The sequence below is a fragment of the Pan troglodytes genome, chromosome 20 (genome assembly GCF_028858775.2).
Source record: "Pan troglodytes isolate AG18354 chromosome 20, NHGRI_mPanTro3-v2.0_pri, whole genome shotgun sequence".
Lineage (NCBI taxonomy): Eukaryota > Metazoa > Chordata > Mammalia > Primates > Hominidae > Pan > Pan troglodytes.
In genome coordinates, this window is record NC_072418.2 from 57,046,650 (window position 1) to 57,063,458 (window position 16,809).

General features: G+C 51.6%; 1 protein-coding gene, 1 long non-coding RNA gene and 1 pseudogene across 6 annotated transcripts; 2 read left to right on the forward strand and 1 right to left on the reverse strand.

The window, feature by feature from the left end:
• The first annotated feature begins 1,255 nt into the window (after window positions 1-1,255).
• Window positions 1,256-2,538, forward strand: LOC134809128 (protein LSM14 homolog A-like; annotated as a pseudogene).
• A 1,268-nt stretch (window positions 2,539-3,806) lies between these two features.
• LOC100612255 (uncharacterized) lies at window positions 3,807-12,852 on the forward strand. The gene is made up of 2 exons (XR_010153967.1): window positions 3,807-3,998; window positions 11,478-12,852. It is a non-coding gene; the product is annotated as an uncharacterized LOC100612255 (long non-coding RNA).
• On the reverse strand, window positions 9,987-16,265 carry LILRA6 (leukocyte immunoglobulin like receptor A6). Of its 5 annotated transcripts, XR_010153461.1 has the most exons (9): window positions 16,153-16,265; window positions 15,957-15,992; window positions 15,490-15,774; window positions 15,040-15,342; window positions 14,294-14,590; window positions 13,736-14,038; window positions 13,366-13,416; window positions 11,921-12,524; window positions 9,987-10,614 (listed from the first exon to the last, which is right to left on the reverse strand). XR_010153461.1 is itself a non-coding variant. In NM_001009056.1 (8 exon segments), coding segments are annotated over 8 exon segments (1,446 nt in total). In that variant the 5' UTR covers window positions 16,187-16,226; the 3' UTR covers window positions 11,984-12,387.
• Window positions 16,266-16,809: the final 544 nt, after the last annotated feature.

The following is a 16,809-nucleotide window of genomic DNA, read 5'->3' on the forward strand; positions in this document are numbered from 1 at the left end:
TCTCTTGCCTCAGCCTCCCGAGTAGCTGGGACTACAGGCACCTGCCACCACGCCCTGCTAATTTTTTTTGTATTTTTTTAGTAGAGACGGGGTTTCACCGTGTTAGCCAGGATGGTCTCGATCTCCTGACCTCGTGATCCACCCACCTCGGCCTCCCAAAGTGCTGGGACTACAGGCGTGAGCCACCGCGCCCAGCCTCTAATCACATCTCTAAAGACCCTGTTTCTGCATGAGTTCACACTCACTGGTACGGGGGTTAAGGCTCCAACATGACCTTCTGGGGTTAAAATGCAACCCACAACACCCATCATGGTTGTGTTCTCTGTGGAGCCTCCATCAGTGCCCAGTGAGTGATCTACGCTGCCCATAATTCTCCCTACCTGCTGTTCTACTGTGATAAGGAAAATAAAAAGAATAGGGCAAAGTTGGCCGGGCGCGGTGGCGCACACCTGCAATCTCAGCACTTAGGGAGGCCGAGGCGGGTGGATCACTTGAGACCGGCCTGGCCAACATGGCGAAACCTTGTCTCTCCTCAGACAAAAAAAAAAAATTAGTCGGGCATCCTGGCACATGCCTGTAATCCCAGCTGCTCTGGAGGTTGAGGCAGGAGAATCACTTGAATCCGGGAAGCAGAAGTTGCAGTGAGCCGAAAAAAGAAAAGGGCAAAAGGGCTTGAGAGCGGGAGGCTGGGGGAGGGTCGCGGAGCCGGCGCCGCCGCCATGTTGGGTCCGAAGTGAAGGAGGAGCGGGCGTGCGGGGCGTGCGGGGCGGGTGTGCGGAGCGTGCGGAGCGTGCGGGAGGGGGCGTGCGGGCGTGCGGGGGGGAGGGCGGGGCGTGCGCGGGGGAGGGCGGGGCGTGCGGGGCGGGGGGAGGGCGGGGCGTGCGGGGGGAGGGCGGGGCGGGGCGGGGGGCGGGGCGGCGAGGGCGGGGAGGGGCGGGCGAGGGCGGGGCGGGGCGGGCGGGGAGGGCGGGGCGGGGCGGGCGGGGCGGGGAGGGCGGGGCGGGGAGGGCGGGGCGGGGCGGCGGCGGCGCCGGCGCCATGAGCGGGGGCACCTTTGACATCAGCAAGCATCAGCCTCCTGTCCGAGGCGGAGATCCGCCACGAGGGCATCCTCTGCACCGTCGACACCGAACACTTCACCGCAGCCCTCGCCAAAGTTCGATCCTTTGGTCCAGAAGGCAGACCGACAGATGGTCCAATACCGCCTCGAGATGGAGTCTTTGAATACATTAAATTCCGTGGGAGTGACGTGAAAGACCTCACTGTCTGCGAGCCACCAAAACCACGGTGTTCTTTGCCTCAAGACCCAGCTATCGTTCAGTTCTCACCAGGCTCATCGACTTCTTCATTCCAGTCCATGGGTTCTTCTGGGCCTTTCGGCAGGATGGCCACATCCAGCCAGTTCAGTCCAGGTTCCTTAGTGGGGCAGCAGTTTGGTGCTGTTGCTGTTGCTGGAAGCTCTTTGACCTCCTTTGGAACAGAAATATCAAACAGTGGTACCTTGCCCCAACGTAGTGCGGTTGGTTCTGCCTTTACACAGGATACAAGAATCTCTAAAAACACAATTATCTCAGGGTCGTTCAAGCGCGCAGTTCGACCCTTTGAGGAGAAGCCCAACCATGGAACAAGGAGTGCAGACCCCCGGGCCCACTTACCTGCTCCAGCACCTGTTGGTAGAAGGAGTCCTGTATCAACCAGGCCTTTGCCATCTACCAGCCAAAAAGCAATAGAGAATCAGGAGCAGAGGTGAGCTGAAGCGCACAACGTTCCAAGGCCAGAAAATGAGCAACTCAGAAATGCAACAAGAGACAAGCAGCTCCAGGTGCTCCTTCAGCGCCAAGGAGAGGGCGTGGGAGTCTTCGGCGTGGCAGGGGAAGATTTGGTATTCGGCGAGATGGGCCAATGAAATTTGAGAAAGACTTTGAAAGTGCAAATGCACAATTCAACAAGGAAGAGATGGGCAGAGAGTTTCATAATAAACTTAAATTAAAAGAAGATAAACTTGAGAAACAGGAGAAGCTTATAAATAGTGAAGATAAAGGAGACTCAGGAGTTGATACTCAAAGCAGTGAAGGACATGCTGATGAAGATGCACTTGGACCTAATTGCTATTATGACCAAACTAAATCCTCCTTTGATAATATTTCTGGTGATGACAATAGAGAACGGAGGCCAACCTGGGCTGAAGGAAGAAGATTAAATGCTGAAACATTTGGAATCCCACTTTGTCCAAACCGTGGCCGTGGGGGATACAGAGGCAGAGGAGGTCTTGGTTTCCGTGGTGGCAGAGGGCGTGGTGGTGGCAGAGGTGGTACCTTGACCACCCCTTGAGGATTTCGAGGTGGATTCAGAGGAGGTTCCAGGGGTCGGGAGTTTGCAGATTTTGAATATAGGAAAAGCACGGCCTTTGGCCCCTAAATAGTCTGAATTGATAGTACTGCCTTCTGAAAGAAAGACAACAAAGCTGCTGCATAGTCTACAAACAAGTCTTTGAAAACAGGTGAATTTCTAGCTCTTCATGGTACTGGAAACTGATTTCAGTCTTCGCGAAGAACGAAGAAGTGAATTGGCTGTACGTTTGCCATCAGCACTGGGTTTTTGTTTTTTGCTTGTTTTTCTGTTTAATTTCAGAGATAAAATGCAGTTAGTTTTCGGGGGAGGCAGCCTTATCTTAAGACATGAGGATTAAATATATTTGGAATAGCAGAAGGTTAAATAATTTCTTATGTATAGTTAAACTAAAGCAGTGCTTCAGTGGGACTTATAAGTATTGTGTCATCACTGAAAGGTTTTTTTTTTTTTTTTTAATCACTGAATTGTATTTGGTAATTCCAGGTTGCCTGCAGATAGGGCCATGATACTGTGTTCTGAGCCAAGAAGGGAGGGTGTGTGTGTGTGTGTATGTGTGTGTGTGTGTGTGTGTATCTTTATCCTCCTCTCTTTTGGGGAATCTTGTAATATTAAATAGTTTATTTCATCAATTAATTAGGGTGCTGGATGGTAGAGAATTTTGTCCGTCAACTATGTACACACGGTAAATACTGTTTCTTAGGCAAACGTAACTTTTTTATACAGTTGTAAAATTCCATTATATTCCAATGCCAAAGAAACATTAAAAACTTTGTAAAGTTGTATAAAAAGCAACTAATTTTTTACAAAATAGATATCCTAAAGTTAGCCAAAAAAAAAAAAAAAAAAAAGAAAAGGGCAAAGTGATCATTTTTGGTGTAGGGTAATCCTTATTTTCTTCCCTGGTAGTAATTTCCCACCAGGCAGATCGTCTAACCCCAAATCACCTAAAAGTGCAGGCCCAGGACATGCTTATCTGCCCAGTGGGTCACCTGGAGGGGTGGTGATGGGGGCTGTTGATGACACGCTCCTTTCCTTTCCCAGCCCGTGTGTTCTACCTCTGAAAAGACATAGCATTTTCATTTGCAGAGCCCATTATAGAAAAATAAGAACAAAAATATTAGAAGGAAAAGACATAGCATCATTTAGTGTTCATTCATATGAATATGTATATTGTCTACAGCTATCTATATCTCTGTTTTATATCTATGTCTGTTACACCATCAGAGAGCACCTAAAGTGCAGAGTCTCATCCACAAACTGTTTCTGGCATCTACTGTAAGAGGCCATTCCGATGCTCTGTCAGCCCCAGCAGCACCCAACCACTACATGGCACGCATCCTATCTCAGGTCACCCCCAGGATATCACGTGGCCCTGTTCTCATTGCCCCACTGATTTCATGGGCGTGCAGGTCCCTCGATCTGAGATTAAGTCATGAGATGCTCCATTTAAACAGGCGGGAGCCTCTGATTCCTGGTGGAGAGCCACAGTGAGCCCAGCAGAACCCATCTGAGCGCCAGCATCCATCCCGGTCAGGAGGATTTGCTGCCCCCTCCTGGTGGAATGCGCGCCATGTCGTCAAGCGGCCACCAGATGACTCGCTGGTCCCCTCAAAGGCATCACATCGAGAACGCTCTGCTGGTCACAGGTGAGACTCTCAGCGACAGTGGTGGCTGCTTGGTCCTTGGTAAGAGGGAGTCGCTGGTGTTGGTTCCATGCATGTCCTTTTTTCTTTGATTCTTTTATTTTATTTTATTTAGAGATGGAGTCTCACTCTGTCGCCCAGGCTGGAGTGCAGTGGCGCGATCTCGGCTCACTGCAACCTCTGTCCCCTGATTCTCCTGCCTCAGCCTCCCGAGTAGCTGGGATTACAGGCGCCTTCCACCACACCTGGCTAGTTTTTGTATTTTCAGTAGGGACGGGGTTTCGCCATATTGGCCAGGCTGGTCTTGAACTCCTGATCTCAGATAATCTGCCCAACTCAGCCTCCCAAAGTGCTGGGAATACAGGCGTGAGTCACTGCGCCTGGCAGCATGTCCTTTTTTTCTTGCTCCATGGCCACGACACTCATGGGCCCCTCCAGCACGCACTGGGGCTGCTGAAACAGAGCTGGCTGAAGCTCACAGCATTAACCAAGTCATCAGTGGATCCTTTGGTCCCCTAACCCCAGCTGTGGGCGCTCCTGCTAGCTTCTCAGGAGAAGCTCCTGGTCGAGAGCAGACATTTCTCCTGTCCTCCTCCAGCCTCAGTCTCCAGCAGTTTCTGTGTGCCTGGGCCTTGAGGGTGGGGCTGTCTCTGTGTTTCTGTCCCCACTCCTCATGGCAGCTGCATTCTATTGGGTAGGTTTGTTTGGTGGGGATGGGTTTTCTGTCCCTATTCCCAATTTGCATATCTCTAATGGAATTTGTCTAGGATCAGGGTCCAGGATTGTTCTCTGCACTCCTCCTAGGGTAGAGGGATTTTATGATCCACCTTCTTCTGGCCACAATGAGTCATTACCTGGGATCTGAGGTGGGCAGAATTATCTGAGCCTCTTCCCATGGCTTATGTTTTTTCCTCCATGTGAGAGAAACACCTGGATGGGAAATGAGATTTCAGGCCATGCACAGTGGAAGCTCTTTCTGTCTGATCACTAATGTGGGGTCTCCACCTTGCTCCCAGTCAGTCTTGTGAATGCTCAGTTGAGACCCACGGGAACGAACCTGTGGGTGAGTGCACAGCGCCCCTCTTAGGTCCCCAGGTGTATCTCGGTCTCTGGAGAACCAGAAAACATTGGCTCCCGCATTCACTGTTAGCTGATATCCCCCTCTGAGTGTGTACAGCAGCCTCCCACCCTTGTGGGTTCTGTCTCTGTGGAACCAGTCATGACACGCCCGCCTCCTTGGCATTCAGGTTACTCAGCTGCTCCTAGAGCTCAGGTTTCTGATGGTCTCAGGAGAAGCTTCCACGATGGAGCTGATCTGAGTTTTCCTCTCTGTTAGGGCTGTGGTGAAACTCTCCAGCTTCCCAAAGTCTGGGCAGAGACCTGGATATAGATTAAGTATGTGTTTATTTATTTACTTACAGGATAGATTTTGCACTATTTTAAGGTGTAGAAATCAGTGTTTTTTGGTGCAATCACTACCTGTATCTAATTCCAGATTATTTCCATGACCTGAGAAAGAAAGCCCCTGAGTCATTGTCCAAATTCTCCTCATCCCTCAGCTTAAGAATCAGGAATACACCTTCTGTTTCTATGGATTTGCATACTCTGGACATTTCATATAATTGGAATCATATAAAATGTGTGTTTTTTGTCACTTTTCATAATAGGTAAATAGTGAAAACGACCCCAATGTTTAGCAATTGGCGGATGCATAATCAAAATGTGACTATCAAGGCGGGGCTCGGTGGCTCCCACCTGTAATCCCAGCACTTTGGGAGGCTGAGGCAGGTGAATTGCAAGACACAGCACGCCCCTTCTGCCTATGAGCCTGTAAAACCCAAAGCAAGGTACTTACTTCCTAGATACAATAGAGGTACAGGTATTGGGTAAATACAGCTGTTCCAAATGGGAGAATTTGGCCAAAACAAAGGGCCTGCAGGGCCCATGCTAGCCCCAAATCCAGCGGGGCAGTCCAGTCTTAAAGCTCCAAAATGATCTCCTTTGACTCCATTTCTCACATCCGGGTCATGCTGATGCAGGAGGTGGGTTCCCATGGTCTTGGGCATCTAGGATCCCTAACATCCCCATGTCTCCAGCAGACTGTCCCTTAGACATGGCTCCATGATTTACTGTTTCGCAGGGCATGCAGCAGGCATGGGCTCCCCCCATAACAGGTGCAGTGGGTCACTCAGGACTGGGCACTCACAGGCAGAGCCATCAACAGAGAGCTGCAGCCTCTAGAGGTCCCATCACCAGCCCCAAGACCCAGAGGGAAGCTGGCCTGAATGCCCCACTCGGTCTCTGCACCCCAGTGAGCCGGTGTCCAGGGGCCTCCCCTTCCTGGTTAGAAGGCACAGGTCAAATGAGCTTCCAGAGCTGCAGAACAGGGTCATGTGCTCTCCAACCTTACTCACTAGGGGGCACAGCTGGGCTGAGAGAGAAGGTTTCTTGTAGACATCTGGAGAGAAAGAGTTTTTGATTGTAGTGCACAAGACATGCTTATACTATGTACAGGGCAGGAACAAAGTATTCTTTTTCTTCGTACTGAGGAGTACTCTGCATGTCTGCTGGTGTCTGTCTTCATCTCAGTTTTATCTGTAGGATCCTGACTCTGTGTGTGTGTGTGTGTGTGTGTGTGTGTGTGTCTGTGTTGTATGTGTGTCTGCCTGGCTGGCTGCCAGTCATAGGCTTTGTTTTCCTTGACCGGCTTTCTTTCTGCCCATGTCTGTGTGCCTTACTGAGGAAGAAGTGTGTGAAGAAGTGTGTGAAGTTTGTTCATCGTTTGTGAAGAAGGTGCTTATGTGTCCCTAACAGCCATATAAGATTTGGGCTTCTTGTCTGGGCGTGGTGTCTCACGCCTGTAATCCCAGCACTTTGGGAGGCCGAGGCTGGTGGATCACGAGGTCAGGAAATCGAGACCATCCTGGCTAACACGGTGAAACCCCGTCTCTACTAAAAAAATACAAAAAAAATTAGCCAGGCGTGGTGGCGAGCACCTGTAGTCCCAGCTACTTGGGAGGCTGAAGCAGGAGAATGGCATGAAACCAGGAGGCGGAGCTTGCAGTGAGCCGAGATGGCGCCACTGCACTCCAGCCTGGGCGACAGAGCGAGACTCCACCTCAAAAAAAAAATTGGGGCTTCTTCTGGAACATGAAACTATTTACTTTGAGTTTCCTCAGAAAACATAGTGCTGGCCTTAGACTTCCTATCCTGAAACCCCACGTCTATTTCCTAACCTTATGCATGGAAAAGTGTTAGAATCTCCATAGGATCAGCAAGACCTGTATAGAATCTCCATGGGACCGCCACAGGACCTCCATAGGTTCTCCACAGGACCTCCATAGAATCTCAATAGGACCTCCATGGCACCTCCATAGGATCTCCATAGGACTGTCATAGGACCTCCATAGGTTCTCCATAGCATCTTCACAGGGCCACCATAGGACCTCCACGGGACCCGCATGGGATCTTCATGGAATCTCCATAGGACCTCCATAGCATCTCCATAGGATCTTCACAGGACCTCCATAGGTTCTTCATAAGATCTCCATAGAGTTGCCACAGGATCTGCCACTGCAGGGAGCAGCCTGCATCCCCTACACCCTGAGAAGCTGGTTATGCATCTCAGATGCTGCAGTAGTGGTTATGGATTTCCTACAGAAGGATGTGTGAAACCACGTTCCTGGGCCACTCTGCAGAGTTCCAATCTCAATTCAAATCCTCCAGGGGCCAGGCTGGAGTGGGTGTCTCGTGTGTCACTGTGTCTTATCGCACAGAATGGGGACTTCTGCAGTGTTAATGGGAAACCAGCACAGAGATAGAGGCAGGGATTGGAGTTATGCTGCCACAATCCATGAAGTGTTAAGCTGAGGAAACCAGCTAAGCTTGGACTGTAGTGTTGGACAGGAGACATTGATAAGAAGCGCTCTGGGTTAGAATGGTATGGATTTGTTCATCGTGTGTGAAGAGGAAGATGCTGAGGAAACGAAAGCTCTTCCATTCTGTGACTTGGTTGACAAGAGGAACCAATAGGGCCATCACAGGAGCAATGACCCCGTGGGGGAAGGAGACGGAAGGAGGTGTGTTTAAGACAGTTAACTGAGTCAGAGAGAGAAGCAGAACCTCCCAGTACCTGGAAAGTGGGGTTTGTTCCTCCCAAACTTCCTCCTTCTGACTTCCTTATTTCTCTACGTAGCAGCACCTTCTCTTCATTTCTCCATCAAAGGCTCTGAGCTGTTTGAGTTCCTCATATATTCTGATGATCAAACCCTTGTTAGAGGAATAGGTAACAAATGTTTCTCCCTGCCTCTGTAGGTCATGACACTGTTGGTTGTTTCCTGAGCTCTGCAGAAGCTTTTTAGTTTGATATACCCATTTGTCTATTTTTGCATTTGTTTCCTATGCTTTTTGGTTTTATTGATAGAATGTTTGCTTAGACCAATGTCTTGAAGCGTTTCCTCTGTGTTTTCTTCTATGGTTTCATAGTTTCAGGTCTTACTTTAGGTCTTATTCCGTCTTGAGTAGATTTTGTATATCGTGAGAGACAGAGGTTGAGTTTTGTTTTTCTGCATATGGATATCCAGTTATGCCAGAAGCATTTATTGAAGCAACTGTCCTTTTCCCGATATATGTTCTTGGCATGTTTGTTGATAATTAGTTGGCTGTCAATTTGTGGATTTATTTCTAGGTTCTTCACTCTGTTCCATTGTCTATGTGTTTGTTTTTCAGCCAGTGCTTTGCTGTTTTGGTTACTATAGCTTTGTAGTGTATTTTGAAGTGAGGTAGTGTGATGTCTCCAGCTTTGTTCTTTTTTTCTCTACATTGTGTTGGCTATTTTGGGTATCTTATGGCTGTATATGAATTTTAGAATTTTTTAATATTTCAGTGAGGAATGACACTTATATGTTGACAGGAATTACAATGAATCTGTAGATTGCTTTGGGTACGATGGTCCTTTTAGTAAATATTTATTCTTCAGCCAGTTCTGTTCTTCAGGGTCAAGCATCATGTAAGTTCCCATCTAGGAATGGAATCCGGAATGAGCAGCAGCTGCACAGATATGCCTTTCTCTGATTTCCACTTCAGAGGAGTCCAGGAGGTGACAAGGCACATGGAGTATTGTCACATGTGGAACCAAGTCCTGTGTGATCCCTAAAACACCACCTGTTTGGGTTGAACCTCATCTCTGAAATAACCAAGCCCTGTGTGATCCCTAAACCACCGCCTGATTGGGTGGAACCTCATCTCTGGAATAACCAAGCCCTGTGTGATCCCTAAACCACCGCCTGATTGGGTTGAACCTCATCTCTGGAATAACCAAGCCCTGTGTGATCATCCTAAACCACCACCTGATTGGGTTGAACCTCATGTCTGAAATAACCCCAAGGCCATGTTGGTGTCCTTCATCCCAGTTCTGGTGGTTTCAACATAATGAAATCAGAAAGTTATATGGCCACTTAAAAATGTCAAGTGCATGCCATGAAGTACTGGACAAGGTGTTTCCTCTTCTGAGGCCCATTCTTACCTGGGTAAGTGGCTCATTGTCTGCCTGGACTCAGGTGAGGTTGATCAGGCAGGTGGGTGTCATGTTGTGAATGAAACACAAAGTCAACCTGTGAGATCATTGCTCTGACAGGTCAAGAACCACCTGGTTTGCCATTTAGTGGCCAGTGCAGCCTGTGGCATTCACCACCACACTTCAATCTCAGCTCCCTAAATGGCATGACAAATAAAGATAGATAGGTACAAAAACAGAGATATGCTATTCCCTGGTTAAAATGGCTGTTATCTCTAAGACAGAAATTAACAGATGCTGTCAAGGATATGGAGAAAAGAAACCCTTCTACCTTGGTGGGAACGCAAGTTGGTGCAGCCAATATGGAAAACAGCATGGAGGTTCCTCAAGAAACTGAAAGTAGAACAACCACACCATCCAGTAATCGCACAGTTGGGTATATTTCCAAAAGAAAGAAAATCAGTATATCAAAGAGGTGTCTGCATTGCCATGTTTATTGCAGCAGTATTCACAATAGCCAAGATATGGAATCAACCTATGTCCATCAGTGAATGAATGGATAAGGAACATGTGGTCTGTATACACAATGAAATAATATTCAGGCATAAAAAGAAGGAAATTGTACCATGTTCAGCAACACAGATGAATCTGGAGGACGTTATGTTCAGTGAAATAAGCCAGGCCCAGAAAGAGGAACATTGCATGTTCTCACTCACGCGGGAGTTACAAAAGTGGGCCTCGTGATGGCAGAGAGTAGAATGGTGGTCAACAGAGGCTGGCAAGGGAGTGTGGAGGGCAGGGATGGAGAGAGGTTGGAGGACAGGGATGGAGAGAGGTTGGTGGATGGGTGCAGAAATACAGGTAGAGAGAAGGAGTAAGTTCCAGGGCCTGAGAGCTCAGTGGGGTGACCATAGTTAGCAACAAATTATTGTATTTTCCACGTGAGCGAGAAATGATTTGGAATGTTCCCAGCATAGAAATTATAAAAGTTGGCCAGGCATAGTGGCTCACACCTGTAATCCCAGCACTATGGAAAGCTGATGCTGGTGGATCACCTTAGGTCAGGAGTTTGAGACCAGCCAGAGCAACATGGTGAAACCCCATCTGTAATAAAAATACAAAAATTAGCCAGGCTTGGTGGTGCATGCCTGTAATCCTAGCTACTCAGGAGGCTGAGACAGGAAAACTGCTTGAGCCCGGGAGGCAGAGTTTGCAGTGAGCCAAGATCCTGCCACTGCACGCCAGCTGGGCAACAGTGCAAGACTCTGTCTCAAAATAATAATCATAATAACAAATGTTCAGGGTGATGGATGTCCTGGGAACCTTTATTGGATCGTTACACATTGCATGGATGAATCAGATTACCACATGCTCCCAAGAAACATGTATGATTATTCCGTATCAAATTAAAATTATGTGATTTACCAATAACTCGAAGTGGATTGAGGGTCACCAAATGAAAGTCAGCATTCCAGTGCCCGTGTCCAGTGGCCCTTGGAGTTTCCATGTTGAACAGAACCCTCCAGTATTTCCTGATGTGCAACCACTATTTTGGATTACATAATCTATTTCCTTTATTTATGGGGTCTATTTTGAGTCTGCCTCCCTAGAAAATAAATGCTGCCTCTTTTTGAGCTTCATGTGCTGAAATAGCTGTGCATGCCTTCTTTTTATACTCTTGTTTCTTTACTCAACATCATGATTGAAGGTTGGTTTGCATTGCTCTTTGTAGATTTTGTCTGTGCCTCTGCACGGCCTTGTAGTATCCCTTGGTAGAATTGAACCACATATGTTTCCTTTGTTTTAGATGTATTTTTGGGTTTTATGGCTGTTGTGTAATATGAACAGCAGTCCTGTCCATGTTGTTGTGAATGAAACCTCACCATATGAACACATTTTCCTCTAGGTTCTGTGCTTTGTGTTCATAGCTGTGTGTCTCTTCTTTTTTTTTTTCTTTTTTTTTTTAGGTGAAGTCTCACACTGTCACCTGGGCTGGAGTGCAATGGCGCCATCTTGGCTCACTGCATCAACTGGCGCCAACTTGCTTCCGTCTCCCAGGTTCAAGCAATTCTCTGCCTCAGCCTCTTGAGTAGCTGAAATTACAGGCACCTGCCACCACGCCCAGCTAATGTTTTGTATTTTTAGTAGAGATGGGGTTTCACTATGTTGGCCAAGCTGGACTCGAATTCCTGAGCTCGTGTTTGCCCGCCTCAGCCTCCCAAAGTGCTGGGATTACAGGCATGAGCCACCGCGCCCAGCCATGTTTCTTCTTTTTCACTGGGTACTTCTGATATTTTCCCCAAATTGATTCAAGTAATTTGCAGTCCTACCATGGATGTATTGGATTTCTACGTGAGCCCTACTACCTCTGACATTTGATATTGTCATTTTCATCATGCGAAATGAATACCTCAACATTGATCCCTCTCTTCAGGAATGATCGACAGATAGTCCAGAAAGCACAGGCTGTAGATTTTGTTCCAGAACCTCCTGGGATCATCAGATTGAACACATGAGGGTGGGAGACTGCCATACAAGCTGGGAAGGAGGAATCAGATGATATTGTCATGAATTCCTCAAGAGTTAGTGTTTGCTGGCCTCCAAGAGGCAAGGATCTCTGGGAACTTAAGGCAGAGAAGCACTTCACACTCACCCATGAGCTCTTTTCCGTGGGTCTCAACTGGGCATTCACAACATAGATTGGAAGTAAGGTGGAGACCCAAAATTTGTGATCCGACATGATTACCTTCCACAGTGTGTGGCCTGAAATCTCACCCCCCTCTGGAGGTCCTAGATTGTCCTCCAGAGCCTCCTGGGATCATCAGAGCTGTCCCTGAGGCTTCACCACGCTGAAGGGTGCATTGTCCTCTCTGCTGTTCACCTCCTGGCTGCATCTTGGGGGCTTCTCTGGCTGTGCTGAGCCTCAAATAACAGAATCCCGAGGACCACCAGGACCAAGCCTGCCATGCCCATGCGGATGAGATTCTCCACTGTGTAATCCTTGGCGTGTGAGGCTGGGGATGGTGGGCAAAGAGGTCACAGAGGTCAGCGCAGATCAACTTCACCCAGGACCCCTGGATGCCCAACCCAGGGCACCCCCTATCCCCCATTGACAGAACCTGACCCTCTGTGCCCGCCCCATAACTGAGAGCATCTCCTCACTCATCAGTCTTGCGGTCTGACTTGTTTTGTGATGGGGTGAGGGTCTCAGCTCCTCCTGAGAATCAAAACAGAAGGGGAGAGCCCTGAGCCAGCCTCTCCCCTGGGCTCTGTGTTCTTATTCTTCCAGGCCTCATGACGTGGCTTTTACGGAGTTCTTCAATAAACCCTCCCTCTCCTGCAGCAGGGCTCCCTCCAGTCTCCTCATGAAACTATTTCAGTTTTCCTGTGTTCTATGAATTTCAACGTTGCTCCTGAGTCATTTCCTCCCTCCCATGGGCTGGATTCTCCGCCTTCACTCCCCTCTTTTCTAGTGTCCCAGAGCTCTCCTGGGTGCAGAGCCTGAGCTGAGCCTTTGAGCTCAGAGAGGACAGGGTCAGGGCCCTCACCTGAGACCACGAGCTCCAGGGAGTCACTGGCCTGACCCTGGGGGGTTGAGGGGCTGGTCCTCAGGACCTCCTGGGTCAGGACAGGGAGGTGAAGCCTGGGGCTACCTTGCTCCCCACATCAGCCCGGCTCCTCCTCCTGGCTGGGCCCCAACATCTCTCTCTGCCTTGAACCCCCCACTCTTCACCAGCCCAGCCTCAGAGCCCCTGGGACACAAGCCCGTCCTTGAGGGGAGGGGAGTGGGATCCTTTGGGAGACTCAGACTGCCCTGGGGGAGGCCGCGCTCCCCACGAGGCCTCAGTGACTCACCAGGTGTGGAGGGCGGCCCTGTGGGTGGGAGGCTGGGGCCTCCAGAGGGTCCTGGAAGGAGCACGGGAGGCGGGTGAGGGGCGGGGGCCGTCCATGGAGTGCACCCTTCCACTCCCACTCTCCTGCTTCCGCCCAGTGGATTCCCTGGAACCATTTCTCTGCCCACCTGGTGCCTTCTGCATGCCAGGCAGGGGAGAACGGGTGGCCATGCCTAGGAGAACCCCTGTTGGCCTCCTCCCCTCTGAGGGCTGGGTGCCCTCTGGCTAAGCCTCCCTCACAGCCTCCCTCAGTCCATCCCAGCTGAGATCTCCTGGGGCCTGGGCCTGAGCTGAGCCTTTGAGCTCAGAGAGGACGGGGTCGGGGCCCTCACCTGAGACCATGAGTTTCAGGGGGTCACTGGGGAAAGACAGCAGGTGAGGGTTGGAGCTGTATGAGCCGTAGCACCTGTAGGTCCCCGCGTGGGCTGAGGTCACAGGATTCATGGGGAATTCAGCCTGGTACTTTTGAGATTGGTACTTTGATCTCAGACGCAGCGGGGGATGGGCTGCCCCCTCTTTGGTCAGAAGGAAAGTGTCGAACTGCCCCTGTGACTGACACAGCAGGGTCACGTTCTCTCCTGAGGCCACCGTGGGGTCCGGCTGCAGCGAGAGGGAGACTCTGTCATAGAACTGTCCTGGAGAGAAGAAGGATGGGTGAGGGGGTGCCCCACCTTGCTCTGAGCTGACACCTCCCCAGGTCTCCCTCTGGGACCCTCAGTGTCTCTGTCTCTGTTTTCTCTGAGTCTCCCCCTCCCTGCCCATCCCCTGTCTCTCTCTGTCTCTCCCTCCCTTGGGACCCCCACCCCTCATCCCGGCCATCACCACCTGAGCTCCCCCGGCAGGGCCTGTGCGGAGCCTGGGTCCCTGACTGAACCTGCTGGGCTCCTCACCTGCGATCAGGATGTTCAGGGGGTCGCTGGGGGCCGACCACTCGGAAGAGAGGTTGTGTGCACCGTAGCATCTGTACTGGCCCCCATGGGAGCGGCTCACAGGGCCCAGGGTGAAGTTGGCCTGGGAGAGCCCAGCCTGGGGCTGTGGGCCAGGGAGCTGGAGGAAGTCACGTTCCCCCTCCTTGTACAGAGTGAATCTGTCGTAGCCGACATCAGAGCCACACTGGAGGGTCAGGCTCTCCCCAGGGGCCAGGACAGGGCCCTGCAGGGTCAGGAGGGAGGGCTTCCTAGACACGCCTGGAGGGAAAGAAGAGTCGAGACTCCGAGGGGCTGGTTCCTCCCATGCCCCTTCCTTCTCCCGTCCTGGCCCTGCAGGTCTCACTGTCTGTCACACTCTGAATCTCTGACTCCAGGGCCTCCTTCTCACCCGGGGCTGTCTTGGAGTCATTTCAGAGGAGTGGGGTCTCCCTAGCCCTGGCCACTGTGCCTGATCTTTCTTCCTCTCCCTGAGAGCTGGGACTTCACAGCAAACACACCGATGCCTTCCTGAGTCCTCCCCTTCCAGCTGAGGGTGGCTGAGGGCTCCTCCTCCCATGTCAGAGCCTCCCCATGGGGTCTCCCTCACGCCTTCAGCCCGTCCATCAACACATCACTCTGGGTCCTTTCCAGATTCAGTCACGAGCCAAACTCCCCACAACCTGTCAGCTGCCCCGAAAGTGTGTTAGAGAAGGCCGTGGCTCCCTCACCTGAGGGCAGAATCTCCAGGGGGTCACTGGGGTGGGACCACACCTGGGGGGTGTTCCTGTAGGATCCATAGCATGTGAACGTCCACCTGTGGCTGGGGGTCACGGGGCCCACAGGGAACAGGGCCTGGAACCCCCCACTGTGGAGGTGCTGTGAGTCCAGGGTCTGGGGGAGCTGGTGTTCTCCTTCCTTCATCAGAACAAAATGGTCATATCCCTTCTGTGAGCCACATCGGAGGGTCACGTTCCCTCCTGAGGCCACCACAGGGCTGGGCAGGGCTGAGAGGGTGGGTGTGCTGTAGAATCCTAGGAGAGAAGGAGGCACCGTGTTAAATGGGGCTCCCACCTCCCACATCATCCCCAGGGCTGGGCTGTGAGAGGGAGACACCCCTGAGAGCCGACCCCCTTCCTGAGGGCAGAGCCTGGGGCTGGGACCCCAGAGTGTCCTCTCACCTGTCACCACCAGCTCCAGGGGGTCGCTGGGCTCTGACCAGCCTGCAGGGCTGCGATAGTAACAGCGGTATCTCCCTGCATGGTGCTCTGTCATGGATGGGATGGAGAATCTGGCCTTGTTCTTGGGCTCCATTGGGTTCTGTGTGTCGCGTGGTTCTCGGCTTCCCTCTTTATACAGACGGTACTCCTGGGCCTCCAGGCTCCCCTGACACCAGATGGTCACGGGGCTTCTCCAGCTGATCACAGATCCTGGCTCAGCCCAGAGGGTGGGTTTGGGGAGGGGCCCTGGAAGGAAATCAGGCTGGATCCCAAGACGTCCCCATACTCAGATCCCAGCTCCCAGCCCCTGGACCCTCTCGTCATCGCCATTAGTCACCCAGAACTGCTCTCTCTTCCCCCAGCTGCCCATGTGTGGCCCTTGTCCCTAGTGAGGAGGAGGGACCTGGGACAGCTGGGGACAGACTCACCTGCCTGCACGTGGGTCCTGGGGCCCAGACTCAGCCCTGGAAGAGAGTTCCCTGTGAGGCATTTGCCCTGAAGCCTGAGCAGGTCCCCACCCTGGTGCCTCCTGAGCTTTTGAGGTCTCCTGATGGACCAGGGCTTATGTGTGGGATGGGGTCCCCCCAAGACTCAGATCTCCCCCTCCCCATCTTGAAATCTCACCGAGGCAGAGCAGGGCTGTGAGGGCTGGGGTCATGGCGTCTCCTCCCGGTGACCCCGGGCTCTGCAGATGGATGAGCCCTCGGTGCTGGCAGGACAGAGACACACAGGGTGTGGCTGCTCCGAGGCTGGGTCCTTCTTGTCATGGGGTTGTCTCATCCTCAGCCCACAGGAAGGGGAACTGCCCTCCCCAGGAGCCTGGCTCTCAGTTCCCCAGGGCTGAAGTGGGGGCAGGCACCAGGCTCTCTGCAGACATTTCAGAGAGAAATGGGGTCTCCCTGCTCCCTGGCCACTGTCTGCCTGATCTGTCTTCATCTTACCGAGAGCCGGGACACAGCAGCAAATAGACCTGGTTCCTTCCAGAGTCAGCCCCTTTCAGGCGAGGGTGACTGTGGGCTCCTCCTCCCTCTCAGAGCCTCCCCATGGGGTCTCCCTCCCTCCTTCAGCCCGTCCATCAGCTCAGCATTACGGGGTCCTTACCATGGCGGTCGTCTCTCCAGCCCCGGAGGTGCTTCAGGGAAGACCCAGGTCCACGCTGCAGGCAGACTCAGATCAGCAGAGACGCACCTGACTCCTGGCTGTGCAGCCCAGGCTGAGCTGCGTGTGGCAGTGAGCACAGAGGAGAAATGCAGGGTCTACCGTGGTGGCTCATGCCTGGAA